The sequence below is a fragment of the Amblyomma mixtum genome, chromosome 1 (assembly GCF_055824585.1).
Source record: "Amblyomma mixtum isolate Tamu chromosome 1, ASM5582458v1, whole genome shotgun sequence".
Taxonomy (NCBI): Eukaryota; Metazoa; Arthropoda; class Arachnida; order Ixodida; family Ixodidae; genus Amblyomma; species Amblyomma mixtum.
In genome coordinates, this window is record NC_143012.1 from 291433974 (window position 1) to 291461294 (window position 27321).

Here is a 27321-nt window from a genome sequence, read left to right on the forward strand (position 1 = left end):
AATAGGAGTTCTGGCCTGGCCTGCACACGAACGGCCGTATCCAGCGTAACGGAGTGCAGGTGCTTTGTGAAAGAACAGGGAAATGGAGGACAGAAGTGAAGGGAACGAAAAGGGCAAGCATGGAAATTGCGGCACACACTTTTTTGTTTCTTTTTACTCCTTTCGCTTCAATGGTTTCCTGAGGACCTGTCTTTTTAGGGCTGCGTTCGCGAAGTGGCACATGTTGAGACGACGGCTCTAAGGGCTTTCGCAAGGTGCCTAACTACGTTGGCCAGATATTACTCATTAATCTGCCCGTGGCACTTTACCGGCCTGGTCTTTTTTTTATTTGCTTGTCACGGAGAAAACAAGGGCTATTTTGGTGTTTTGTACATGCAAAAATGGTGGCGATTCTCTCTCTTAATAATCACTTGTCCGCATGGAGGAAATTCTGTTTAGGAATATCTGGTAATAATGTTATCATTATTGTTAACAACGCGCCATGTCCATCTGCAACGTATCAAAATGTAAACGGCACTCAAACGTAAAAGCTGGCTAGGTGAAGGGAAAAAAGTGGCGGACAGGAAGGTTAGTTGGTGCTTTAGGCGATGCTAATGTCAGAGGATTTTTGGTGCAGTTCTTATTCCGGGCTCACTTAACATGTCTCGCTTGAAAGGCGCGGAAAAAAAAAAAACGATTTCAGTGATTATGCCTTTAGGCATAATCACTGAAATCGTCTGAAGTCGTCTTTCTGTACGCATAAAAGAAATCTACCTTTAGGCACCTACCAACAATAAAGAAAAAGTTCTGAACGGATGGTAGCAATGCGACTACCAGGAAAGGGCTTGGCGCCCTACCTTATTCATTTTCGAGCCGCTTCAAGTGTCGCGGTCTTGGCGTGCGGCGTTCACAAGTTGACCAATATACTACACTTATTTTTCGATGTGTCCCCACGGTAATACTTGTTAAGAACAGGCTAGAGTTTTAATATGTTGCTATATATGCACATAGCCTTTGTTTCTGTCCCCGCAGTGCACACGTCAAATCTCGGGGCGGAGGCTGAGTGCTTACGGCTCCCTGTTCTTTAAGCGGCGGGTCGCTGCTTGGACTGAAGGCCACCTTGGGCACCTTTTTATGGAGGCAGAATTAGGAAAAGGAGGCCCACTCGGCTTATCCTCAATGATCTAGTTCGGGTTACGGAATCTTAAGGCATTCGACATTGAAGCGTAGGCCACCACTGCAGCATGGTTGAAGCCAACAGCGTTGCTTTGATAAGTTGAAATCTAGCAGCGAAAAATATCCCTCAGAACACTGCATGGCGTCATCATGGCAACAGAAATAAACCAGTAGTTTGATGGTTTGGTTTGGTTTATGGGGTTTAACGTCCCAAAGCGACTAAGGCTATGAGAGACGCCGTAGTGGAGGGCTCCGGAAATTTCGACCACCTGGGGTTCTTTAACGTGCACTGACATCGCACAGCACACGGGCCTCTAGAATTTCTCCTCCAAAGAAATTCTAGCCGCCGCGGCCGGGATCGTACCCGCGTCTTTCGGGTCAGCAGCCGAGCGCCATAACCACTCAGCCACCGCGGCTTTGAATTCGATTCACAATTACCGTGCACGGCAGTATGAAGGATGGGCGTACAAATTGCCATCAAACATCGTCTTTCGATCGCTGCTGAAACAGCGTCCACTTTTGTTATCATATCCTCAGAAAATGTTCTTTTTTGGGACCTTCTTCTGACCCAGAAACCCCGTCAGGCGTGCCAGGTAGAAGGGGACGGGACAGTCGAAAGCCGGTTTCGTAACACTTCCGTCTTCTTTTCTCTCTTGCGCAGAATCCCCACTTCGGAAGCCAAACTGACGTGGAAACAAGAACATTTCCGGTGAAAGCTAGGCGACCGGAGGAGCGGCCCAAAAGTGGCGGATTCAGCATCAGTGAGCGGCGGAAGAAATAAGAGCAAACCCCACTTTGCCACCTCGATGGATGCCAGCCGTCTCTAACAAACCGGCAAGCTGCTCCACTGACGGGAGGCAGGCGTCATGGTTTCGGCGCAAATCCTGCTGTATCTCCTGGCCGGTGAGCTCTCCTTCACAGGACTCCACCTTTTTTTGTGTGATTCTTCTGCCTACTAACTTGTTGCCTCACAAGTCGGCTTTCTGCACACATATTTTTGTCTTCCCGAACTTATGCCTCAGCCTCAAGGTTTTTTTCAGCTGACCTCGCTCCGACTTCCTCCGTCGTCTGCGGCGAGTATAGCGCATAATAGCATCGCTGAATTCACTCAGTGCCTGCATTAATGACGCATATATAGGCAACCATAATCAGGAGGCCTATAGCCGCATCCGAAATTTCTTTCTTCTCTCTTCAGGCTTGCTTCGTGATTAGCTGTGAGGTTAAAGTGCCAGCATTTGGCGTCATGCTTGCGTTAACACGGCAACCGAAAGCCGTGAAGAAAAGGCTGTGAAATGAGCTGTTTCTTTTTTTCTGTGTTATTATTTGTTCAGATGCCCTGTTTCTTAACCGTAATTTTTTGTGTGTCGGAAGGGAAGCTGGAAGGGAAGTTTGGGTGAAAGAATAAAGGACGTGGCTTTGAAAGGCAGTTACGATAGAAGTGAGGTGCGCGCTTACCGCATAGACCGAACCCAACACGTCGCCTGTCGGTGACGTTGATGCATGGACGTCAAGATAGAGCGGGTCAGCCTTATCGGCGATTCGGTGCCGCGCTATTGATTGGCAAGTGGCAGGATGCCGTTCTTTCTCTTGCGAGACGACAAGCAGGCTCCGGCGGTGAGCTTATTTTTACGGGATGAAAAGAAATCCAAATTGAAATGCTAAGTGCAGAGCGCGTGAAAAGAAAAAAAAAACTACGAGGTGCGTATGCAGATTCCAAAACAAGCTCTTATTGCGGAAGCAACGCCCGCGTCTTCAAAAAATTGCAGTTGCCAGGCTTCATAAAATGTTCTTGTAAACGAAAACATTATTAGGAAAAAGTGTTCTACGCTGCAAAACGTAAGAGATGTATTCGTTCCCCGGTAGTATTACTTGTTTTCCTTGAATTAAATGGGGAAACTGGGTGCCGGATGGAAGTGGGAAAATAAAGTTTTGGAATATCACCTACTGTATATCGTTTTTGTGATTTTAGGAAATTCTAATGCATCTTCTAGTGATGTCGTTTGGAAGTGGAGGAGTTGAAGAAACTTCTTTCAATGGTTACGCGCATGCTTCTCGTGTTTTATTCGTTTGCAGCCGCAGCTGCTCACCCTTCGAAATGGTGGCAGCAAACTCAAGGAAATGTCAGGCAGGAAGCTGCGTACACAGAAAAAAGGTGGATGTCTGTAAAAGCCCTCTGGCTATTATTCCTGACGTGTACGTAAGAGAGAGAGAGAGACAGAAAAGATTATTGGTTTTTAAAATGTTGGACTAGTCAGGTGGGCGGGCTCCTTAGGTCATTTCTTCCGTGGCTTCTGATGATGTCTGCACCCGTCGGATGGTCTGACGTTGGTCCTCCAGACCACTGCTGGTCAGGAATGCCTCCCGCGGTTCGTATGATATCTGTGATGCGCTCAGGTGAGATGGTTTTCTCTCGCAACTCCACGAAATGCCAAATAGCGTGAGATTAACGCAGAACATGGGACAGGTGGGGTGGTGTCTGGAAGGGTGGATGGGGCTGTACCAGTACACGTTACGAAAGGTGTCTGTCTGTACTCGCCTCCATAATGTGGCTTATTATGTGATGAGTTTAATATGTGAAAGGCGATATTTCCGTCCTTTTCTCTCTCTCTCTTTCAAGTCCTCCATGGCCCGGGGTTCTCGTATTACTATGGTAGCGGTGTAAGCTGAGTAAAATGCCCGACATTATGACAGGGCCGCCATCGTTTAAGGAGTTAGCTTTACTTGCCCCATTAAGCGGAAACCCTTCTCTGTTCGTGTGCCTGTGCGTGTGCGTGCGCGCGCGCGTGTATGTGTGTGTGTGTTTGTGTTTGCGCGCGGTGGCGACTGCCGTCAGGAAGTTAGTGCCCAGGAGATAAGGGATGCGCTGGCTACGTAGAGCCATGCAGAGGTAGAATTGCCAGCTGCGTGGCGGCAACTGCGTTCAAAAAGTGAGCGGGTGGGCTTACGCCTTCTCATACGTAAGCAGTCTTAAATGTCTTTGACTGATTTTTGGTACTTGTAGTATAATATTGACAGGCTCGCTTAGAATCAATTGTTATATAGACTTATGTAAAACAGTCGGCTTCATATGCATTTCCGCATATTAAAACATTGGTCTGGAGTGTGGTGCCCACAAAGTAAACAGCAGTTGTACCGCTATATCGCAGTTTGTATCTGATAAAAGGCTAATGCGTACTGTCTTTATTTCTTATTCAGGCATCTCGCATAAAATTTTCTACTTTAAAGAAATTCAGAATTTCAAACTGCAAAGTGCAGATTGTCATGCACCTAATGCGATAAATAGGCGAAACGAACAATAGCGTTCTATGGAGTAATCGTTTCCACCATGTTCAAATGCGCGACGTGCTGTGAATGACATTGAAAATGAGCCAGAACGGAACTTCTGGGTTCAGATAAAAGTGCATAAGTGAGAGGCAAGCAGGACAGATAAATAACCATTGTTAACTGTTCTGGTTATGGCAGTCGGCTACTGAACTGAAAGACGCGGGTTCGATCCCAGCCGCAGCGGTCGAATTTCGATGGAGGTGAAATTGCAGAGGCCCCTGTACTGTGCAATGTCAGTGCTCGATAAAGAACCCCAGTTGGTCGAAATTTCCGGAGCCCTTCACTACGGCGTTCCTCATAGCCTGAGTTGCTATGGGACGTTAAACCCCCATACACCAAACTATTCTGAAACTCGGACTCCTAGCTTTTCAATCGTCCGGTTGTTCCTTTTCAGAGTTCAACTGCTGCGTGGTAATTCTGAGTGCACCAGAACAGATTCGGCTTCTCATTTTATTTTGAACATCTTATGAAAACAATTTTTTTTTCTTTTCAATAAACAACGCTCCCGAAGCAGCACGCTTTGTACACGCGCAGCGCCGTGTTAATACAAAATACAAAGGTGCGTCACCTAAGTCATTCTCTTTTGCATATTTCTCTCAAGTTACGTTTCCAGATGGGATTCTCTTGCTTCCAGACAATGGCTGCAATTGGAAACGGGCACGACGACGCTGCCGTTAGTTTAGTGAATAAACACGGTGAGAGAAGGTTAAGCGATAAAAGGAGCAAGCATGTAGACCGCGTTGAAGACCCTCCGAGGCTTCAGTGCAGCTCAGCTTTCTCTGCTTGGCTCCCCCATGCAACCGAAAGCGATGAGCATTCGGATAAAAGAGTTGAGCTCCAATTCGGAAATCGCACGCCGATTTTCTCGTGAATAGACGAGCGGCCCGAATTCCACTCAGGTCATCTTACGCGTGTAGCTTTCCTCCCCTCGCTCACATTGTACTCCGCAATCATCTCTTCACCTCCGCTCTTCGGTGGGCGTGTCCCGGAATACCTCTTTGAGCCGCAACTACGAATCGCGGTTGCCATGACGACCCTGGAGCCCTGCTACGTTTAACTCCTTTCATCACACGCTACCGACGGCTCGTAACTCGTCTTCACATTCACTGTCGGCGTGTTGGCTGTGGGTGGATACCCATTCGATGCTTGCGACATACGAGAGGCTCGTTTAGGCCTGTGAACTTTGGCCTGTGGCTGTGGCTGGCTTGAATCGCAGTCTTTTCGGCAGAGAGCTGGAGGCGTTTGAAACAGACAATTTGCTAGATGAGTTGTGTGTTGAAAATTCTCTGGGAGTGTGCAGATGGCAAGGAGAGCGCATTAATGGCGTTTTAGCTCGTGTGCCGCTATTTCAGGTGATCGCAACCTTCATTTTTCCTAGATAGTCGTTCATGAATGCTGAGCGACAACAATAGGCTAAACGCTTCAAACAGGTTCACAAAACAATAATTCCATGAGTGAACAAGACCGCAGCAATCAACTGTAGCAGCGCTGCATCAGCTGTAAATTCAGACTAGAATAAAAAGTTCAGATGAAAGGAGGTGTCACTTGAGAAACCATTATGTGTGGCTGTACAACCTAAGACAAAGAAATACAGATAATTTTTTTCTCCATTTTATAACCACCCGAAAGCAGAATCGCATGAAAGATAACGACGACGATGAGGGCAAAGAACACTCGGTCTGTATCTTCGCACCGCCGATGAAAGTTGATGAAGGAAACTATGTGAAATGCACAGTGCGAGAGTGTGCTCCAGTTTAACACGAGACGTGTTCGGCTGCGGCGATAGCCTAGAGCTTTCGCGCAGTGGCCAGGGACCCATGTCGCGCAGGGAATCATCGAAATAGGGCTTTCGCACTAAAATTCACACGGATACCTAGTTATATTAAATGTTGGCAGTGCGACAGCATTAGCAGCTGTTGATGCCTTTATGGGAGTGACACCCCTTCCAGTCCCGTGAAAGGACTTCCCTTGAGCCAACGGGGCATTTCTTTTACCGAAAACGCATTCAGGCATTTAAAAAGAAACTAGTAAAAAAGAATCAAGGAGGCTGTCTGACCTTGAATGGAAGCTAATGATTAACAGTGTGCGATGAATAACAGCAAGCATGGGTTCATGTTTGACTGGGGGCTGAAAAGCTAACGATGGTGCTTTCTTTCTTGAGTGTTGGTTGTCAACCTGGACCCTACAAAAGAAATGAAACTGGACGGAATAGCCATTTATCTCTAGTGTTTAGCAATTTTCGATGGCCTAATTAGAAAGCTGTCCAGCAGCTTTTATGCTTTTTGGTCACATATCGGGTTTTTAGCTGCGAATGAACAAACAGGTGAGTGATGTGATATTACTGAGCAGCGCGGCTCGTTTTTACCGAGCAGTCGGCTCGTTTCATATTCCGGTCCCTTTGCTATTGACTTCGACCTTAGCGTATGTGAATGCAATATTTTATGCTTGTTTGTCAACCCAACAGCAATGATCCTGACGCAGAGAATTACCCCTGTATTTACGCTTGTATCAGATTGCTACTACGAAGGTCCTCTTTCTACCACGGTGATTTCTATTTAGGTAAAGAAAAAACGCAGTCGCCATCTACGTCAGGGAGTTACAATAAAGAAACTAAGGTGTTTCTGCTGGTTCAATTATCACGCCCAATGAAAAGCATATTACACCGAGCTTCTCATGTTCATTGCTAGAGAACCTAGAGAGCAAAGAACGAAAGCAATATAAAAAGATGCAGGTCTACTCGCCGTTTCCTCCGCCACCGTCCTGCAGTCATGTTTAGAACCCATGCTGAATGACAATCGATGTGACGAAGACGAGACAGCTCACAATGGCGTCCCCCTCGTAAATCGTCACGTAGGTGGTGAATAAACATATAATCCTCAGTTGTAAATCATTTACTGGTGCTGGCGGTTGCGGGGACCGCGATGTATGAAGACAACGACGGGAGCAGCCCCCATAAACGTCGTGCAGACAAATGACTGTCGAGCATCTCGGTTCTGGCGTTAGCTGGCGACCCGGCATCAATCATGGTTCTCTGCTGGGATAGCGCTTCTGGCAGCGCCCAGGGAATGAGGGAAAGCGACGGGAGAGGAGTTGGAAAAGGGCATGAAGCGCTTCGCTGGTATGGGCGAAAGCTCTTTCTGCCTTTCTGTTGCTTTTTGCGTGATGTGGGGGACGGACAGAAAGGAGGCATTATTGAGTCCCCCTATTTTCCTGAATACATCTTTATAGAAAAAGTAGAAGGGAGGCCCTCAACGGTCTCAGTCCCAACAGGTTGGTGTCAACGTGTAATTCATATTCCTTGACCGTGACGTTTATAAATAACAACACGTAAAATGACCAGCTAGCAGCACTGGCAAAGGTGTCGAGGCATTGCTGATGAAAACTGTCAATTATTATTGTTGCATTAAATCAGATCCTCGCTTTGTGGGAAGCGCATTGCTTTATAGAGTTGTTGAAAATGTTTATTGACCCAAATCGAGTATGAACGCTTGTGGGTGGAGTCCCTAGTCATTTGATCCCCCTTGTGAAATGTGCAGATGAGGGAACAGAGAGGAAGGAAACTGTTTACTCGTGTTTAGCGGAAAACATCTAGAAGAAAGCGCAGCTCTTACCTTTAGGGTATGAATCAAGGTTTATATATATATATATATATATATATATATATATATAGCAGAAAAGGAAAGGGTAATGAGGGGCTCTTTATACATTTTAAGAGAAACCAACAGCCACAGAAACCGAAGGACCATAGGGAATTTTTACTAACATTTATTTATTTTGGGGTGTTTATCAATGAAGAATACTACTGAATATGTTATCGCTTAAAGACAATTGATTAGAAAAGCAGAAGAGAAACAAGCACATGCTGCCGGTGAAATCCAAAACCACGACCTCCTAATTACGCGTCTTGTGCTCTACGTCTGAGCTACGGCGACGGCTGTCAAATCATCTGCTTTCGGGGGTATTTATGTTTACAAATAGCCTAACCGTGAGAGTGCATCAGCGCCACCCACGTTCGTAAAAGGCGGACGTAGTACGTCATGAGTTATCGCTGGTGTGACGTGGAACGTCATCGAACCGCGAGGGTGGCAGCTGTGTGAGAACCCTCTTATGCTTCCTATGGCATCAAGGCTGCCAGAACCGAGGCCCTCCTTAAGCAATTAAGCAGACAAGGGAAGGGTAATGAGGGGCTCGTTATACATTTGAAGAGAAGCCAACAGACATAGAAACCGAAGGAACATAGGGGATTTTTACTTATATTTACTTATTTTGTGGTGTTGATCAATGGCGAATATTACTAAATATGTTATCGCTTAAAGATAACTGATTAGAAAAGCAGAAAAAAGGACAACCACATGCCGCCGGTGGGATATATAAATATATCCCACCGATATATATATATATATATATATATATATATATATATATATATATATATATATATATAATATTCATCCTTTTTGTCGACGCGCGCTGCAGGCGCCGACATGTCGAATTCATATGCACTTGGTACAATGCAGTCCGAATGGCTGGAATGCACTCAGTCAGGGAAGGGCACAGGTCCGCTGTGCACTTAGAATGAGTCGTGATTTCAGCGCCCTTTCTTCATTGTCTAACCTAGAGGACTTTCAAAAACTGATATAAATAAGACATTTCATGCATCTCTACATAAAGCAATGCAGTTACCAGCAACCCCAAAATAACCAAGAGACACTCAGCAGTATGAATTTTGCAAGCCCGCATGCAGTATTTGCAGCAACCCTGGCTGCGAATGAGTTATAGCCGTACTCGCGGCAACGTCATCGACAGCTCAGCGCTGGCTAGTAGCCTACCTTGTCTGGCTTGTTCGATCAGTCCCACGCGGTCGGCATGTATGGCGTAATAGCGTGGGGGCTTGCACAACGGCACTCATATATTGGTTGGCCGCCGCCATACATTCCGTACGTCTCAGAGGAAGGTCTATTGCAGGCAGCATGCGAGATGGGATAGAGCTCAAGAATGTGGACAAAACGGATAGGGGCACAGGCTAGCGCTCGTCCTGTCGTTTGGAGACACCCGCGCCAGTGCTTGCTGTCAGCAACGCTGATTGCCGATGCTGTCAGCACCATACCCTCTGCCATCGCTCGCTGTCTTCTCCAAGCGGCTTCTTTTTTTGTTGTTCGGATGACCAGTGTCGCTCTCTGAGCGCCGCGTCTCTCGTGCTTTGCTCGCCACCGTCGACGAGCCTTGAAGGCACGCTGAGATTTCATTTCGGCGATGAAGATGGCGCACTTCCCGACCGCAGAAACACTCCTGCGGGATTATGTGCTCGGTCAAACGGAGCGATCATTCGGTGAAACCCTTGCGACACCCGTAAGGGGGCGTTTGCTGCTGTTAGCAAAACTACCTCTCGAGGCTAGTCTTACAGGAACTTTGGGTGACGTTGTGAAACAAATTCTGCGTGCCGAGTGCAGGTGTTCGAGTTTGCAAGTTGTCAGGGTGTTAGGGACTGACACAGCAACCTACCCTAGTTGAGGGTACACGGTAGAAAGACGGCAGAGAGATGGGATTCCTGACAACGAACAACAAAGTGAAGAAGGCTTGAGAGAGAGCTTCAGTCTCCAAAGCAACATTTCGATAAGAGGACTTGTCTTATTTAGCCCGGAGTAAGACAAGTGTACTTGTCGAAACATTTGCTAGCGGAATAAGGCTCCCCTTTAACGCTTTAACTTAGTTCCGTATGGTCTAGTTGGCTAGCAAATCGTGCACAAGAAAGCATGATCCCAAAACTCTGAAAGCTACTGCAATATTCACCTAAGCCTACCCCGACTGAAAAGCGGTGTTTTAAAACTCACCACACATTATGCCAGAGGTCTGCCATTGAAACGAATGTATAGGTTCATACTTACAAAGCAGGACTTGTTTTGACAGTTTATTGCTCTTTTTTTTAATTTTCAGCATTCACACGTTACCGTACCGAATACCATATGCCCGCGTTTCTAGTGCTTTCCTTGGTTGGCGCTGGAAAAAACGTTGACAGAAACTGGAAAGCTTTGGCGAGCGCAGGTTCTTTGGCAAAAATTTCAAAAGTGTTTTAAGAAATTGCATGCTTTATAGTAATATATGGCTGCGTACTATCGATTTCTTTATCCATTCAAGGTTCATCTTGCCCTCAGTTTAAGTTTTGTTACATTGATTACTGACACTTGCGAGGTGGCGTTGGTAAAAAAAAACACAGGGAACCCTGATTACCTAATGTGCTGGCATAGCGATGGCTTATAAACTTTCGATGCTTTTATCACGACATCATTTCCGGTCTGTTGACGTGATTTCCCTCCGGAAAATCATCCAATAAAATTGTTCCTGTCTGGAGATGTCGCTTTCCTTCCTCGAGTGAGCGGATTTAACTCACAGCGACAAATTTTCTTCCCAGTGGTGGTGTGATGCTGCCGCATTAAAAATGCAGACGGCTGTAGGTATCGTGAATGTAATCGAGATTGTCTAGACGTGCTTCTGCGCAACCTCTTTCTAGGCTAGTTGGCTCCTAATTTTCTTGTAACGAGCGATGTGCAATCACAGCCGAACAGAAGCGAACAGCATGAGACAAAGGGCTACTGACGAATGAATTTTAATTGAAAAACGTGCACTATACCAGCACTGAGTAGAGGACCCAGGAGAACAGGACGCGTACACAAGAAAAAGAATTCACACGGACGACACTGGAGGAGCGTCGTGCGAGTGAATTCTTTTTCTTGTGTACGTTCCCTATTCTGCTGGTTTCTCTCCCCAGTACCATACAACAACTGACCCAAAAAGCTACGCTTCTACAACAATATACTCGCACTTTCACTTAAGATGTTTTGAAATTGTTAAAATAGGCTTTTTCTGCGTAGCATTGTAAGCAACTTAGTGCACCTGAATACAGCTAAGACGTGCTGACCAGGATGGTAATTAACTAATATTGATTGGTTATCTTCTTGGTTATTACTGTTAGTATATTATTTACTGAGAGACGTGATAACAGACGGAATAAATAGGCAGACAGGGCAGCGCAGGTGTTCAGCACGAATGAAAAAAAAGATGTTGATAACTTCTTTCTTAGTAATTCAAGAACAAATGGCGTGTCACATATAATATAGTTGATATCACATCTCTGACCACAGTATGTTACGAGGTGGTATTGAGTGCGTTGCTTCAGACAACGCCGTTGCTACACTGATTACAAAGAGATGGAGGTGGGAAGAGAGAGCGAACCAGGAAGGTGTGCAGAATCATGACACAGACGGCTATTTCAAGGTTGCATTTTAAATCGCACTTGCTAATGCAGCGCTGTCTAAGCACGTGGGTTAGAATACGCAAAGGTTGCTCTGTATTACGAGATCATTTTCTGCATACCAGCCGTTGTCGAATTGCTCGTCTGCGCCTGTAAGTCGTCTGCGCCGTTATCAATAATGCTAAAACGGTAGAGAGGGTGCTATTTCTTTTTTAATCCTACCAGTGTAAATGGCGAAGAAGTGATCAGGGGAGCGTAAAAAAATATTGCCGCAGCTTAGACTGTTTCTGGTTCGTGTTCGCGTTTCCGTACAGGAGGGTTAATTGTTGCCGATTTGGGCGCACCTTTTATAATAAGCTCTAAGATATTTCTGTTTCAGACAACAATTATATTTCTGAGAGCATACTTCTCTGTCAGTGTTGTGCAAAAAGGTGCCGCACCGAACACTGCTTCTAGGCGCTCACATTGCATCACAGAGGCTTCCTGAACGAACCGATGTTTAAAGGATTCATGGTTTACCCCTGCTTTGATTTCCCTAAAAGCAGTCCTTAGTGTCTCGTTATGCAAAAACAGCAAACTATTACCCCGACATCTCGTACGTCAGTTGCGCTAGAGAATACACGATTACCACTTTTCCCCTTACTTTTTACATTTCTGTACACATCCCTCCCCTCGCCTCCTCAAGTGTTTTTATCTTACTGTAGCCCTAGCGGACGTTATGGCACAGCGGAACTCGACCTAAATGGGTCTATGTAAGGAGCGAGGCGTTATTCGAATCCCGGTGCGCGCAAAATTCGTCGTACCCTTTATATCTGCACCGAATGGGATGCACCGAATGGGATGGGATGCACCGCGGTACGACGCGCTGCTCGAAATCGCCGAGACAAGCGTAGCGCAGCGCTAATTTGCATCTTTTGGAGGAGGAGCTGCGGAGAATGACTCAAGCGCGCTAAATTCGCCGATTGGTAAGCGAGACTTACAGTGGTGTCGGATAGACCGCCGGTTATATGCGATACTCTCATGGCTCCTCACCCAGCCTTCCTTAGCTTGCCGTGATGCTCCTCAGCCCCGTGAAGCTTCCGTCACCCTGTACTCTTAATTGACGCGCAATCTCAATGAAGTTAGTGCTGCTAGAAAGTGCCAGGTAGCGCACTGCTTACTTTAGTGTCAGTCATGTATATCAAGTAACATCTTACTTAGTCACCCACGCATTTCGTTCATCAACGTTTGTCCAAGTAGTAGTGGCTTTGACTCCGCTCGACAATGATTCGCTATTTTTGAGGCATTCACAGTTCTTTGTTCACAGAACAAGGGCATTGGATTGTTTAGGTCCTCGTGCCGCAGTACTGAACACAGCTCTTAACAATTAAAATTTAGTTTTGCTGAGTTTGATTGAGTAACTTTTAGCAAATGAACCATTGTAATGCTTAATTGGGCAATTTTGAGAAAATCGTCGAACGCATTTCCAAATTATTCTGTTCAGTAGCACACCGCCGAGAGAAGATAGAGAGAGCAGCCTTTCGCATGTCAGACTTTGCGGCCTTTGAACTTTCCTGAATCGATTACTGTCTACAGTAAAGACCTTGCTTGGATGCATCACCGTTATTATTTTTTGAGTGCAAGGTTCATGCGCAGCACGTGATCTGAAGTCATGACGACAGTGAAGTGGAACGTATACATTAGAAACCGTCTGGTTGCACAGTTCATATGCATTTGGCCGTGACATCTTCCATGCCCTTTTTTTTTTATTGCAAGCAGATATCGAATCTGTTGCGGTGAGGTCTCCGATTGAGCACCGTAGTAGCTAGCTTAGAGCACATTAGGTTGCTATAAATCGCCGCTGACCGAATTTAGTTTATAAGGATCGCACATATTCCAACGAAATCTATTTAGTTAGCTCAAACCAATGGCTACAGAAGGCCCGGCCCGTGTTAAGAATTCAGGAAACAAGTGGTGAATCGCGCTGAAGGTTAATAAAAGCGATAAAAAAGTGCAGATATTGTCTTCCCAAAATTTTGATATATTGTGACGAAGACGAAGCTGACAGTGGCGCGGGACGGAGCGCTCGCGCTAGGCCAGTGGCCATTAAATCATCGTTCCCCACGCCTCATTCTTCGGCTGGCCGCCACGTTACATTGGGTATGAGGTGCTGGGATCCCTTCATCGCCATCCTGGTCCCGGAGCTTCGGTGCCCTGCGCCTGCCGTGGACGTTGGCCGTGAGTACCTGGTCCGCGCCGCCCGGCCGTGCCCCAGCCCACCCGACCTGAACCGACCTCGCCGCTCACCCCAGCCCCGTCCCCCGCCCGGACCACAGGACACGTTGCACTGACGACAGCGACCTTAAAGACCCGACCGACCCAACACGCGACCGACCCAAGACCCGACCGACCCAAGACCCGACCGACCCAAGACCCCACCGACCCAAGACCCCACCGACCCAAGGCCCCACCGACCCAAGACCCGACCGACCCAAGACCCGACCGACCCAAGACCCCACCGACCCAAGACCCCACCGACCGAAGACCCCACCAACCCAAGACCCCACCGACCCAAGACCCCACCGACCCAAGACCCCACCGACCGAAGACCCCATCGACCCAAGGCCCCACCGACCCAAGACCGTGCCCACACATGAGGACACCGCCCCCCTGCCCCTGTCGGTCGGTGCGTCCAAGGGCTTCGGCCGTCAGCTCCTGGCACCCTACGGCCCGGAGGCTTCGTGGACCGGGACTCATTCTCTCATCTTTCTCATCGTGGCGCCCAGCGCTGCACCATCTTCTACATACTGTTCAACCCTCCACTCAAGACCATCGCCATTTCGTGCGTCTGTTCGTCACCGATCGGGGCGATCGCTCGGTGGCCCCGGGTAGTGTGACGAAGACGAAACTGGCAGTGGCGCGGGACGGAGCGCTCGCGCTAGGCCAGCGGCCATTAAATCATCTCTTCTCCATCGTTCACCACGCCTCATTCTTCGGCTGGCCGCCACGTTACAATATTAATACTGCGATCCGTTTTCACGCATCCAAGGGATGTACTGAATGTTGTTTTAAAAAGCAGTAATCGAATATCACACTTTTTCATACACTGTGAGTACCGATGTGCAAACTAAATGCAGATTAAGTGCTGATAAAAATAGCTATCTACCGTCGTATCTGGGAGCTCAAGATCTCGAAAACTTTTAAGTGGCCAAAAAATATTCAGATTTAGAAATAAATTTATTACATTGTTGTTTCGTGTATTAAGTGACTTTTCTCAATTGTACTCGTAGCAAATTTCGGCTGTTAAGAGTGGCCAGTGGCAATAGCACATTAATCCTCTTGCGAAACTGTTAGTTATGATAAGGCTGGATTGATCAAGTGGGCATTTCGGCGCGCACTGTCTGCACAAGGCACTGAAGAAACGCTGATATTTCTTTCATACACTGAGTGAATTGTGCTGCCATCTTCTGAGTTCCCAACGGCGTCTCTATTTTCGAAGTTTGCCGTTGCAGAAGTTTTAACCTAAGCATTCATGTAATGTTTAACGTAACTTCCCACTACCGCTTTCGAGTACTTTTGAGCATGAGCGCATGGATTGCTAGTTCGCTTGAAGTAAAAGTAAAATGCTGCGTAGCCTTGCTTTATCAGATTGTCGGAGTGGCCTCAGCTAGAAACGTATCTATTCTTCAGCACCTGCTGTCGAAGCTCACCCTGTGACCAGCTAACGTTCAGTTAATCTCGAAGAGGCAGAATTTGTTCAGCGGCTTGAATATCCTAAAGACATCGGGAAGAAAAAAAACAGCCGGACAACCATTTTCATTAAACATTTGCGGACCTTCCAGCTCTAAGTTGGTGACAAGTTTTATATATATATATATAAAAACACCTGCCAATGTTGTCGAATTTTCGCAAAGTAATGACCTCAATCTTTACTGCAGTGAGAGCGAATATTATAAAATTAACAACCAAAAAGTGGATTTTGCCTAAAGCCGGAGTGACATACTGCCATGAGCTCACGCCCAACTGAAAACCGTTCTTGCTGACAGCAGGGCGGTGTTCGAATTATTACGCCCCATTGCGCGCAATTAGTTTTGGCATCTACGCGCATTTAATTTATGCTCTCTTCGCTACTATTTGAGTGGCACACACAAAAAAGGGAGACCTTCTTTGTCACCGCACGCGGCTTCAACGTTGCCCTTTCTTTGAAGCCCAGGCCAGGCTAGACTCGCGGGAGCAGTGCCCTGCGGTCGACGCCGTTGGGGAAAATTGCCTTCCCATGGAAGAGTTACTCAGTTAAATCGCTTGGAGCTAGATCACAAAGGACTAGGAGGATGGAACGGGAGAAGGGGGCAAGCGGAAAGAGACCGCAGAAATGAAGACTGCGCTGCGAGCGTGAAAGAAAAGGAGGATGCCTATATACCGCTGCCTCGGAAATGATTAGAGGCGCAGCAGTTGACCACGGCGGAGGATAAAGCGAGAGGTTCGCCGAAGCGCGTGAGAATGCCCGGAAGACGAATGGAGCTGTCCGGCGGAAGCTTTATAAATGCACGGGACGGTTTATCTGGTAATCTCTATACTTCTTTTTTACCTTCTTCTTCGCTGAAGCTCTTGAGCAAGCAGCATTTCAGCGGGGTCCCCATTCTCGTCTGCTTCTTGTCTCATTTGTGGGCTCCCTGCGGAGCTTGTATCTACGCCAGTCATTCACCTTCATGCTTTTCATTGTGCTCCCGTTGAAGCGAATAGATGGAAAGAAAGGAGAAAATCACTAAGAGAGAAAAGCTGTAAACGGTAGGGCAAACAGCCGACTGCGTATAGTCTCAAAAAGTCATTTTAGCCTGCTGGAGTCGTCGGCCTCTGCTCTTCTTGTAGCCGCGAACCGGCAGCGGACCAGTTCAAGCGCAGTTTTCTTGGAGTATACGAAGAGTACACTTGATTACAGCATGAAGAGTCCATCATCGCTTCTTGCTTTCTTGCATTCTTCCATAAATTTTATTAAAACTTCCTGTTGGGTGAGTTGGTAGTTCATCTTGATGTTGAAGGTTTTATAGCGCAAACAAAGATACGAACAAGAGAGACGAAACGCACACACAAGCGCTAACACACACGCTAGCACGTGTGTGTGTGTTTCGCCTCTCTTGTCTGTGTCTTTGTTTCGCTATAAACCGTTATATTTCTCTATAAATGGTGCTGTTTGTGGCTTATGATGTGCATTATTTTTTTATAAAAGCAGGAATACTAAAATTCTTTTCGTGTTTGCGAAAGTTTTGATAAGTACGCTGGGGCTATCGCGTAGCTTCACCGAATTTTACATACTGCTCGTTTCCTGCTTTCTTGAATATGTCTTAAAAAAATGTCTCATCTCTTGTGGTGTTTTTCGGAAGGAACTGGTAGCCGGGCAGAAAAACGGAGCAACGAAATAAATTCAGGCTTAGAGGTGTATAACTGATAGTCATTGTTTCATGATAACACGTTATATGTGCCAACGCTTGCTTAAATCAACAGCTTTAACGGCGCCTCCTAAATGGAGCGTATGATTATGATAAAGATCTTGAAATTGGTCGAGTATTGAATGTTGTACGTGTATACTATTATTACATTATCGTTTTGTGTGGGGACACGTCCAGTGGTCCAGGAGTGCTATTTCTTTCATATTAACCTTTTCAACGTGATTAGGTTGTGGAGAATGTTTTGTCATTGTTTTCAGCCGGACGGCTTCTGAACAAACGCTATACTTGCATAGAAAGAGAATTCAACAGGAGCCAGACAGGCTGTCGAAAATATCGTAGCTGTGTGCTTAAATTGAAAGGTGGTTTTAATAAAAGATGACTTCTGTAGCGTCGCTCTGTATTTTCATTGCTTTCATTTCAACGTCATCGACAACCAAATTTTAACCTGTTAAAGGTAATGGGCTGGAAAAACACTTTTGAGGGAGGAAATACGAGGCAGAGTCAGCCAAACAGCCGCATTTATCGTTTCAGGTGAAGTTACAATGGGTCGAGTTCTCCCTTGCAAAAGCGTGCTTGGAACATAAATAGAATTTCAGAAAAGGTTAAAGTGGAACAAACCGCGTTTAAAAAACGTGTAAAGAATTATTGTTGTTCGAAATCGACTGGAATATAATTAAAGACTTTTCTAGACTCCTCGCTAAGGCCCCGATTGAAATAAGTGAGAACGATAGATGTAACGTGACCACTGGAATGGGGTCCAGTGCCAGGCTTTGCTGGCTGACATGACCCGAAATGCCACTTTTTTTTTTAACGCTTCAAACCTTCGGCCGCCATGTGTATTATGGCGCAGAATTTGCCACATTGCGAGGAGCGCTTTCTCCTTCAGCCGTATGGCCTGATACGAATAACGTCGTTGGAGTTTTCGATTACCTCATATGACAACGACAACGACGTCATCTATGTCACACCGAGAGTGGATTGTACAGAATGAGCATTTAAATTGCCCCTCTAGATACACAAATCTACCTATTCTTTCTGATGCTTGATCGTCACGCATGGTAAGCAAAGAATCAGTCAGCTAGCCGACGTTTCGATAAAAGGACTTGCCTTCGTATGAGCGTCACTCGAGACGTCCTCTTCTCGAAACATTCGCTGGTGGATGGAGGCTTTCGTGCCGCACATGGTTAGTTTTGTGCGTTCATGGAGCAACGCTCTTCACTCTTCTTTCTACTGTGCATTCGAAACAGAAGGTTTCTTCTATTTGCCCTACAGCCTTGCGAAATAGCTAGAGCATGTTCAATTCCATGGTGCATAGTCGTGCATATGACGAATATTCAGGCTTAGTGGCTCTAATTCTTGCCGACACTTTTTCAAATGTCTGAGTGACACATGCGTCATATTCAAGAAAACTTTGCGCAGATTAACACAAGAAAGAGGGAGAAACACGCACAGACATGCGAGCGCAAACTTGCAACTGTATTCCCGGAAACGATACATCGCCTTAAGAAGCAGAAGGCGCAAGCGTACAATATCCAAAGCAACACGTATGGAATCACACTGGTACAGCAAATATAGCATCAATGATAGGTACAAGACAATTCATACCGGAACTCAGCGGAAATGCCCAAAAACAAGGAACAAGGAAGCGGGTTATCGATCGCGAAGAAAATCAAGTTCTTTTTTTTTTAGAAGACTACAGGTGCCTTGCTCATGCAGCCTTCCGTAGTAGAGATCTCGAGGGCCTCCACAATTTCCCGGGCCAGCCTATCGGAAGCTGTCTCGATAACAACCGCTGAACGGAGGAGAGGACAGCACTGCTGTTTATTCTTGTTATTCCTGTCAATGTAGTGTTTGCATATAAGTCAATGCAAAGACAGATTCGAGCCGCCATTTGAGCCCAGGGAATTGGCATGCTCTCTGAGCCTGTCATTCAGACAGTTCCCTGTCTGGCCTATGTACACAGACCCACAGCTAAATGGAGCCTTGTACGCCACACCAAGAGTGCAGGGCACAAACTGATTTTGGTGTTTCGTGAAAAATTTGTTTTTTTGCTGGTCATGGCACCTGCTGGTCATGACGCACAGGCGGGGCAATTTAAAGGGGCTGTAAAAACAACATCAACTCCGAACTTAATGCGTCATGCGTCCGAACATGCATCAGAGTGCGGCTTTTTCACGATATACTACCAGCAGAAGGAGCGAAGGTAGACGAAAGCAGAAGGAGCCAGGAATTGGCTGCTGCCCCAAGACCTATTAGATTAGCGCGTATACTTCCGCAACAACAAAGAGTACCCACAAGGCACCGAGGAGGGCGATAATAAAGTGACACAAACCACTAAGAGCCGCTAATCGAGAGAGGAGTCGTATAAGTGCCCACGCCATCTGGCATGCCGTTGCAGCAGTAGCGTTTATTGTCTCGCAGAAGTGAGCAGAACTAATCAAAGATATACAAACAGAAAATATAAAGGAAAAAAATGAAGGCGAAAGTGGGAAGACAAAAAAAAATGTTCAGAAGGTGCGCTGCCTTAACGACCGAACAACTGCGCCCCCGAGTCTGCCGTTGGAGCGACCAGACACAGCTGGCTCCACGAACAGCTTGGCCTTAGAAAGGCTACGCGCTGCAGGGCTCGAGATAAATATACGCTTGATTACGAGAGCGATGCTACCTTCCCATCAGCCCGCTTATTACCTCCGCCGCGGATAGGGCCCTAGTGGTGAAGGAGAGGCGTAAAGCATTCGCTCCTTATACGTACGACATTTTGTCATCTTTTCATTTTATCTTTGTTCTTCGTCGGCTGCCTGGAAGTGGGTCGGCTTGATTCATTGCCTGCGCTTGATTTGGAAAGCTTCGCAATGCAGAAAAAAACGTGCAATTGCAAACAAAAGAAAAAAATTCGCTCCACCAGCTGTTGTAGCTACGGCTTTCGATAACTGTGCATTAATTTTTTTCATCATTTCATGACTCTTTTGAGAGCGCAGTAGTTTGAAAATAAAAGAAGAAAACCAAGAAAATTTTCTGCGTAAATGCATATGCCGTCATATTGGGGACGGCGATAGATTGCTAAGTTTAATCCATAAAATCACCAATAATTTCCCGGCATGTGATCAGACGCTTAAAGTCAAAGTTAACCCAGTAAAAACAAGAGGTTAACGAGAATTTTTATGCGTATTTACTTCTGATTTGGATTAGTAAAACTGAGGAATAAACTAAGCCACTCCTGAGAGTAAAACTTCTAGTAGTGCTCCCCTATTATTGTATTATTTAAGGTAGTTGCATTGGTAAGCTTGGTAACAGCTGAAATAAAATGCGCCGTTTCACTTCAGTTTTTGCGACAAAACAATTCTTTATGTGGTTTTGGAAGTAAAGCCTGATGCTTATAAGGAAAGTTGTTTGGTGTTAAGGTTTTGGCACCGATTACTTTGATGCATGCATTAATTTGGTGGATTCGTAAGAAGGAATATAAGCAAAAGAAAAAGTAAAGTAACTTGCGCGAAATTTGATACTTGCCTTAAAGCTGCAGCTAACAAGCGCAGAACAGGTGTCCACACATATTGTTACTTAAATGTAGGCACACAAGGAGTAGTCACTGAGGAATGCTGACAGCAGCTCACAGCAGCTCAGTCGAACCACTGCCGGCCAACGGCGCACAGATCACACTTCGTCCTCTTCGCGCTCATTGCACGAGCACAGCACTGTCTTCTTCGTTGTCCACTGACACAACTCCCGGCGACGAAAGCATCGTCCCGATGCTAAGTGGAAGACGGAGCAGGTGCACGGTATGGCTTGAGGCGAACCACGTGAACAACGTCAGTGGTAGGGGGGGTGGATGACGACGGAGGATCGAGGGGGGCAATCTCATAAGTCACGTCGGTCACCTGACGGAGCACGCGATAAGGGCCCTTATACTGATGTAGGAGTTTCTCTGAAAGGCCGACACGGCGAGAGGGATACCAAACGAGGACGAGTGATCCTGGCGTGTAGTGTACTGGGCGATGTCGGCGGTCGTAAACTGACTTCTGGTAGGCCTGGGAGGCGGTGAGACGGTCGCGGGCGATTTCGCGGGCCGAGGTTGCTTGAGCGATTGCGTCACGTGCGTACTCCGTGGTCGAGGCCGAAGAAGGCGGCAGGAGTGTATCCAATGGCAACGCAGGATGCCGGCCATACAAAAGATAGAAAGGCGAATAGCCCGTGGTGTCACGCCGCGATGAATTGTAAGCAAATGTTACATAGGGCAAGGCAATGTCCCAATCACGATGGTCGGGTACGACGTACATAGATAGCATGTCAGTGAGGGTCCTATTCAGGCGCTCGGTAAGCCCGTTCGTTTGAGGATGGTACGCTGTAGTGAGTTTATGCTGCGTGGAACAGGACCGGAGTATGTCGTCAACTACCCGGGACAAAAAGTAGCGACCGCGGTCCGTCAGCAATTGGCGTGGGGCACCGTGATGAAGGATGACATTTTGCAACAGGAAATCGGCGACATCGGTGGCGCAACTGGTTGGTAAGGCACGTGTGATAGCGTACCGAGTGGCGTAGTCAGTGGCGACGGCGATCCAACGGTTGCCGGAACTGGACGTAGGAAAAGGTCCGAGGAGGTCTAGTCCGACACGATGAAAGGGTTCTAGAGGTACGTCGATAGGCTGTAGAAGGCCGGCAGGCAAAGTGGAGGGCCGCTTCCTGCGTTGACAGAGGTCACAGCTGGCAACGTAACGGCGAACACTACGGTAAAGGCCGGGCCAAAAGAAGCGGCGTCGGACCCGATCGTACGTGCGGGAGACACCGAGGTGTCCCGCGGTGGGCAGGTCGTGTAGTTCCGCGAGGACAGACGAGCGGAGACGTTGAGGAACGACGAGCAGGAGCGGAGGGCCGTCAGGGCGAAGGTTGCGTCGGTAGAGGATGTCATCCTGAAGAACAAAGAGCTGGAGCGAAGGATCGGGGTTGGCACAGGCGAGGCGGTCATTAAGGGGACGCAAGGAGGAATCTTGCCGTTGCTCGGCCGCGATGTTAAGCAGATCAGAGATAGCGAATAAGCACGGGCCGAGATCATTGTCGCCAGGATCTGGCGGCTCCACAGGGTGACGAGACAGGCAGTCAGCGTCTTGATGTAGACGCCCGGACTTGTAAACAACGGTGTAAGAGTACTCTTGCAGGCGCAATGCCCAACGACCAAGCCGGCCGGTGGGGTCATTCAGCGAAGAAAGCCAGCAAAGAGCGTGGTGGTCCGTCACAACTGAGAAAAGGCGGCCAAACAGGTAGGGTCGAAATTTAGCGACCGCCCAAACAAGGGCGAGGCACTCGCGCTCCATTATGGAGTAATTGCGCTCGGCGGTGGAAAGAAGACGGCTGGCGTATGCAATGACACGGTCTTGACCTTGGTGACTTTGGGCGAGCACAGCTCCGATACCATATCCGCTGGCGTCTGTGCGAACTTCAGTTGGTGCCGACGGGTCGAAATGGGCCAATATAGGAGGGGAAGTGAGCAGTTGGATTAAGGAAGAAAAGGCCTCTCCTTGGGCAGGGCCCCAGATAAAAGGGCTGTCTTTCTTAAGGAGGTCGGTGAGGGGACGAGCGATGCCAGCAAAATTTTTGATGAAACGTCGGAAATAAGAGCACAGGCTTACAAAGCTGCGCACGTCCCTGGACGATTGCGGAGGAGGGAAGTCTTTGACAGCTTGAACTTTAGCAGGGTCCGGGCGGACACCCGAGGCATCGACTAGATGTCCAAGGATGGTCAGTTGGCGACGAGCGAATTGGCATTTCGACGAGTTGAGCTGCAGCCCGGCTTTACGGAAGACAGAAAGAATGCTCGTCAGTCGTTCGAGGTGCGTGGAAAATGAGGGCGAAAAAACCACGACGTCGTCCAGGTAACACAGGCATGTAACCCATTTAAATCCTCGAAGCAAAGAGTCCATCATTCTCTCGAAGGTAGCTGGCGCATTGCAGAGACCGAACGGCATAACTTTGAACTGATATAAGCCGTCTGGTGTGACGAATGCAGTCTTTTCACGGTCTTGGTCATCCACAGCAATTTGCCAATAGCCGGATCGAAGGTCGATGGAAGAGAAAAATTTGGCTCCGTGAAGGCAATCCAAAGCGTCGTCAATTCTGGGGAGAGGATACACGTCCTTTTTCGTAATGCGGTTAAGGTGCCAATAATCAACGCAAAAGCGCCAGCTCCCGTCTTTCTTTTTAACTAGGACAACTGGTGAGGCCCAAGGACTCGACGAGGGCTCTATAATGTCTTTGGTAAGCATTTTGTCCACCTCCTGCTGAATGATGTTCCGTTCTGCACTGGAGACCCTATACGGACGTCTGTGGATAGGAGCGGCGTCACCGGTGTTAATGCGATGCGTAACCACAGAGGTCCGAGCCAAAGGGCGGTTGTCGAAGTCAAAGATGTCGTGAAATGAGGAAAGAAGACACCTGAGGTCGTGAGTTTGGGCTGGTAAGAGGTAAGGGGCAATCATTTTTGCGCATTGGTCAGATGGTGTCACGTCGGACTCGGGGCATTTCGGCGAGGGAGGTACAAAGCCGGTGACAGCTGATACAACGCAGTCGGAAGCAGGGCACAGCGTGGCGAGCGACATGCCTTGGGGAAGCGGCTGAACGTGCGATGAAAAGTTGAGGATCGGAAGGGACGCTCGATTGGCAAACATAGTGACCACTGTATGTGCGAGGGCAACACTCCTTGTGAGAGGCACATCAAGGGCTGGAGTAACGAGGTATTGGCCATCGGGAACTGGTGGGACGGAAGAGAATGATACGTAAGTGACGGCTTCGGGGTTCAGGCGGACAAAATCCACGGTACATAGGCGATGGACAACTGGAGCCGGTGGCTCCTCGTTAAAAGGTAGGGCGAGCTGAACGACACTTGTGGCGCAATCAATGAGGGCAGAATGTTCGGAAAGTCAAGGCCAAGGATGAGGTCATGAGGGCAGTGTTCGAGGACAGTGAAGAGAACCGAAGTATGGCGGCCGGCGATTGACACACGGGCTGTGCACATTCCAACGACAGCGGAAGTACCGCCATCGGCGACACGAACAACAGCGGGGCGGGCAGGAGTGAGCACTTTCCTTAGGCGACGGCGTAGACAGGCATTCATAACGGAGACGTGCGCTCCCGTGTCGATGAGAGCGGTAACAGGGACTCCGTCCACGTCGACGCTAAGTATACTCCGTCGGGCATGTAGAGTCAAAGGAGGATGTCCAAGGTCGGTCGTCGGAGCAGCATCACCTCCAGACGCTGCAGCCATCAGTTTTCCGAACGGGATTGAGCATACAGGCCAGGAGATGATGGGCGGCGAGTTTGGGGCGATGGAGATCGACGACGGTAAGGAGACGACGAGCGGTTAGTTGGAGGGGCCTGAGCGTCGGAGCTTGCGAGCTGTGGTTCATGGGGCGACGATGAGCGGCGGGGATAGAAAGAATCAGGATAGCGGCGGTAGGTCGAGGACGGACGGCTTCGGCAGTGTCGAGAGATGTGACCAACTCGGGAGCAGTTAAAACAGATGGGCCTGTCGTCAGGTGTTCTCCACTCATCCGGGTTGCGGCTGCGGCGAGTGTGGTACGGATGTCGGACACCGAGCACGGGAGACACATTAGGAGCATCTGGGCAACTAATGGAGCATACAGGTCGGATCCCGAGATTGGCGAATTCTCGTCGAACAACAGCCTGTATAAGGGATACTGCAGGGGCACTGTCCGGTACCGATAATTGGGAAATTGTGGGAGACACTGCCTCTAGTTCTCGGCGTACAAGTCGTGTCAGGCTGTCGGATGTTGGCAGGGAGCACGGTTGGGATGAGTCTACGCAGGACGACGTTGCCGCCGTGTTCGGCAACCGCGTGAACTGAGGGGAAATACGGCGGCTTTTCGCTTGTTCAAACCGGCGGCATTCTTTTAAGATGGCGTCAACCGTTCCACAGTCCTTGTACACCAGCAAGTTGAAGGCGTCGTCTGCAATTCCCTTGAGAACATGACCGACTTTTTCACTCTCTGACATGGCGGAATCAACTTTCATGCAGAGGGCTAAAATGTCCTGAATATAGGACACATATGACTCTGTTGACGATTGTGCGCGGCATGCAAGCTCCTTCTTCGCAGCCAGCTGACGTCCGAATGGCTTACCGAACAATTCGGCAAGCTTCTGCTTGCACAGGTCCCAACTGGTCAGTTCTTCCTCGTGGGTCTCGAACCAGACCCTTGCGGTGCCCGTCAAGTAGAAAATGACGTTGGCCAACTTCATCGTGGGGTACCACCTGTTGTGCGTGCTCACACGCTCGTACAGGGAGAGCCAGTCTTCGACGTCCACGCCATCGGTCCCGCAGAATGTGCCCGGGTCTCGAGGGTGGGCTAGGACGACAGTTGGCGTGGCAGGCGCGTCGGTAGCTATCTCGACGGATCGGCTCGTCGGCTCGTCGGGTCAGCGGCATGGCGGCTCGTACCCAGCACCTCCACCAAGAGATGTTACGTAAATGTAGGCACACAAGGAGTAGTCACTGAGGAATGCTGACAGCAGCTCACAGCAGCTCAGTCGAACCACTGCCGGCCAACGGCGCACAGATCACACTTCGTCCTCTTCGCGCTCATTGCACGAGCACAGCACTGTCTTCTTCGTTGTCCACTGACAATATGTTCTCCTAGATGCACGCTCTCTCTGTTTTCGTTCTCTGTTTCCGCTTCCCGACAAAAAAGCTTCAATAGGAGGGGCACGGGTCTTCTTCTGGCGGAAATAAAGTTTCTTCACTCACTCACTCACTCAATAGGTATTCCTGTAAAGCGTGCATCACTGTCAACTGACAATACGTGCGGCGAAGCATCCTTCTACGGGCGAACGAGTGCAGTGTGTTCATGTTAAATATATGAGAGATAAAATTGTTTTGAGCCAATTTATGCGTTTTTGAAGACGTCATGACAATATATTTAAGTGAGTGGATTTATAGCATTCATTTTTCGTGCCAATGGGCACAAAAAAGGCGCTAGAAAAGGCAAAATAGCGACGCATGAATTGAAGTTAAAGAAACTCACAACCAAAAAATTTAAATACTGTCTGCATTCTGTGCATCACAAACACACCATGTAATGATGCGCAATTTTTAGGCATTTAGATTACTTTCTTTTTTCAAGCCAGGCTATTCTATTAAACTGTCGCTAGGGGTAAGCGCACTGGTGCGTAGGACGTGCACAGGAATTTACTGCGTCAGCTTAGCCCTTCCTTATGATAACTGAAACGTCCATGCACACCAGGAATTGCAATCGCGAGCTTGCGATTTGAAGCCGTGATCTGGTTTGGTTTAGTTTGGTTGATGGAGTTTGACGTCCCAAAGCGACCCAGGGTATAACGGACGCCGTAGTGAAGGGCTCCGGAAATCTCTACCACCTGGGGTTCATTAACGTGTTCTGACATCGCACTGTACACGAGCCTCTAGAATTTCGCCTCCATCGAAATCCGACCGCCACGGCCGGGATCGAACCCGCGTCTTTCGGGTCAGCAGCCGAGCCCCATAACCACTGAGCCACTGCGGCGACCTAATGCGTAATGTGAATGACACACTGGTCACTCACGGGACAAATAATAGCAATTTAAAAGCCGTAATAGAAGAATGAGTTAAACTCCAATACGTTGGCTTTGAATTCTAATTACATCCGTCTGCAAAAGAAATGGAGATGCAAATTTTGAGCAGCTTTGTTTGCGATAGTGAGATGGAAAAAAGACACTTTTTAACAGCGTTCTTAAATCACATGGCTCAATAAAGGAGCCAATGAAGACACGCGCGAGAAACTGATGTGGAAAGAAGGGGTTATATTAGCACCAGCATTTACACTTCCCAGAAAGTTAGCATTCCCTTAATGGAAGTTATGAAGCGGTAATTATTCTCAATCAAATCCTGGAGAACACAAAGAACGCTTCACAGCAGTCCTTGGTAGGCGCCAAAGACGGCCGGTTGAATGATTTTATGAGCAAAAAAGAAAAAGAAAGCATTGTGTTCGACTCCGGATTGGCCTGTCAAAATTTTTTCTTTCTCATGCACAAAATTATGCTGAGGGAATCTTCTGTTTTTACACTAAGAAAACAGCGAGTCAGAAAGACAGGAGATGAAATGAATATAACTGTTACGCACTAGTCGGCTATGTGATTCAACAAACTGTCAGAGCTAATGAAAGTCAG

General features: G+C 47.8%; 2 protein-coding genes across 2 annotated transcripts in view; one reads left to right on the plus strand and one right to left on the minus strand.

The window, feature by feature from the left end:
• The window catches only part of LOC149372032 (cell adhesion molecule Dscam1-like), a 133884-nt gene that overhangs the window by 12012 nt on the left and 94551 nt on the right, over positions 1 to 27321 (plus strand). The window contains exon 2 of the mRNA XM_089566394.1: positions 1817 to 2058. Within this exon, the coding sequence (XP_089422520.1) occupies positions 2022 to 2058 (37 nt within the window). The 5' untranslated portion in view covers positions 1817 to 2021. The remainder of the gene's footprint in view (positions 1 to 1816; positions 2059 to 27321) is intronic.
• Positions 18840 to 25575, minus strand: LOC149372033 (uncharacterized; the record flags this gene model as incomplete). Its single annotated transcript, XM_089568033.1, has 2 exons — positions 18840 to 18990; positions 24722 to 25575. Coding segments are annotated over 2 exons (1005 nt in total), but the record flags the coding sequence as incomplete, so codon positions are not given.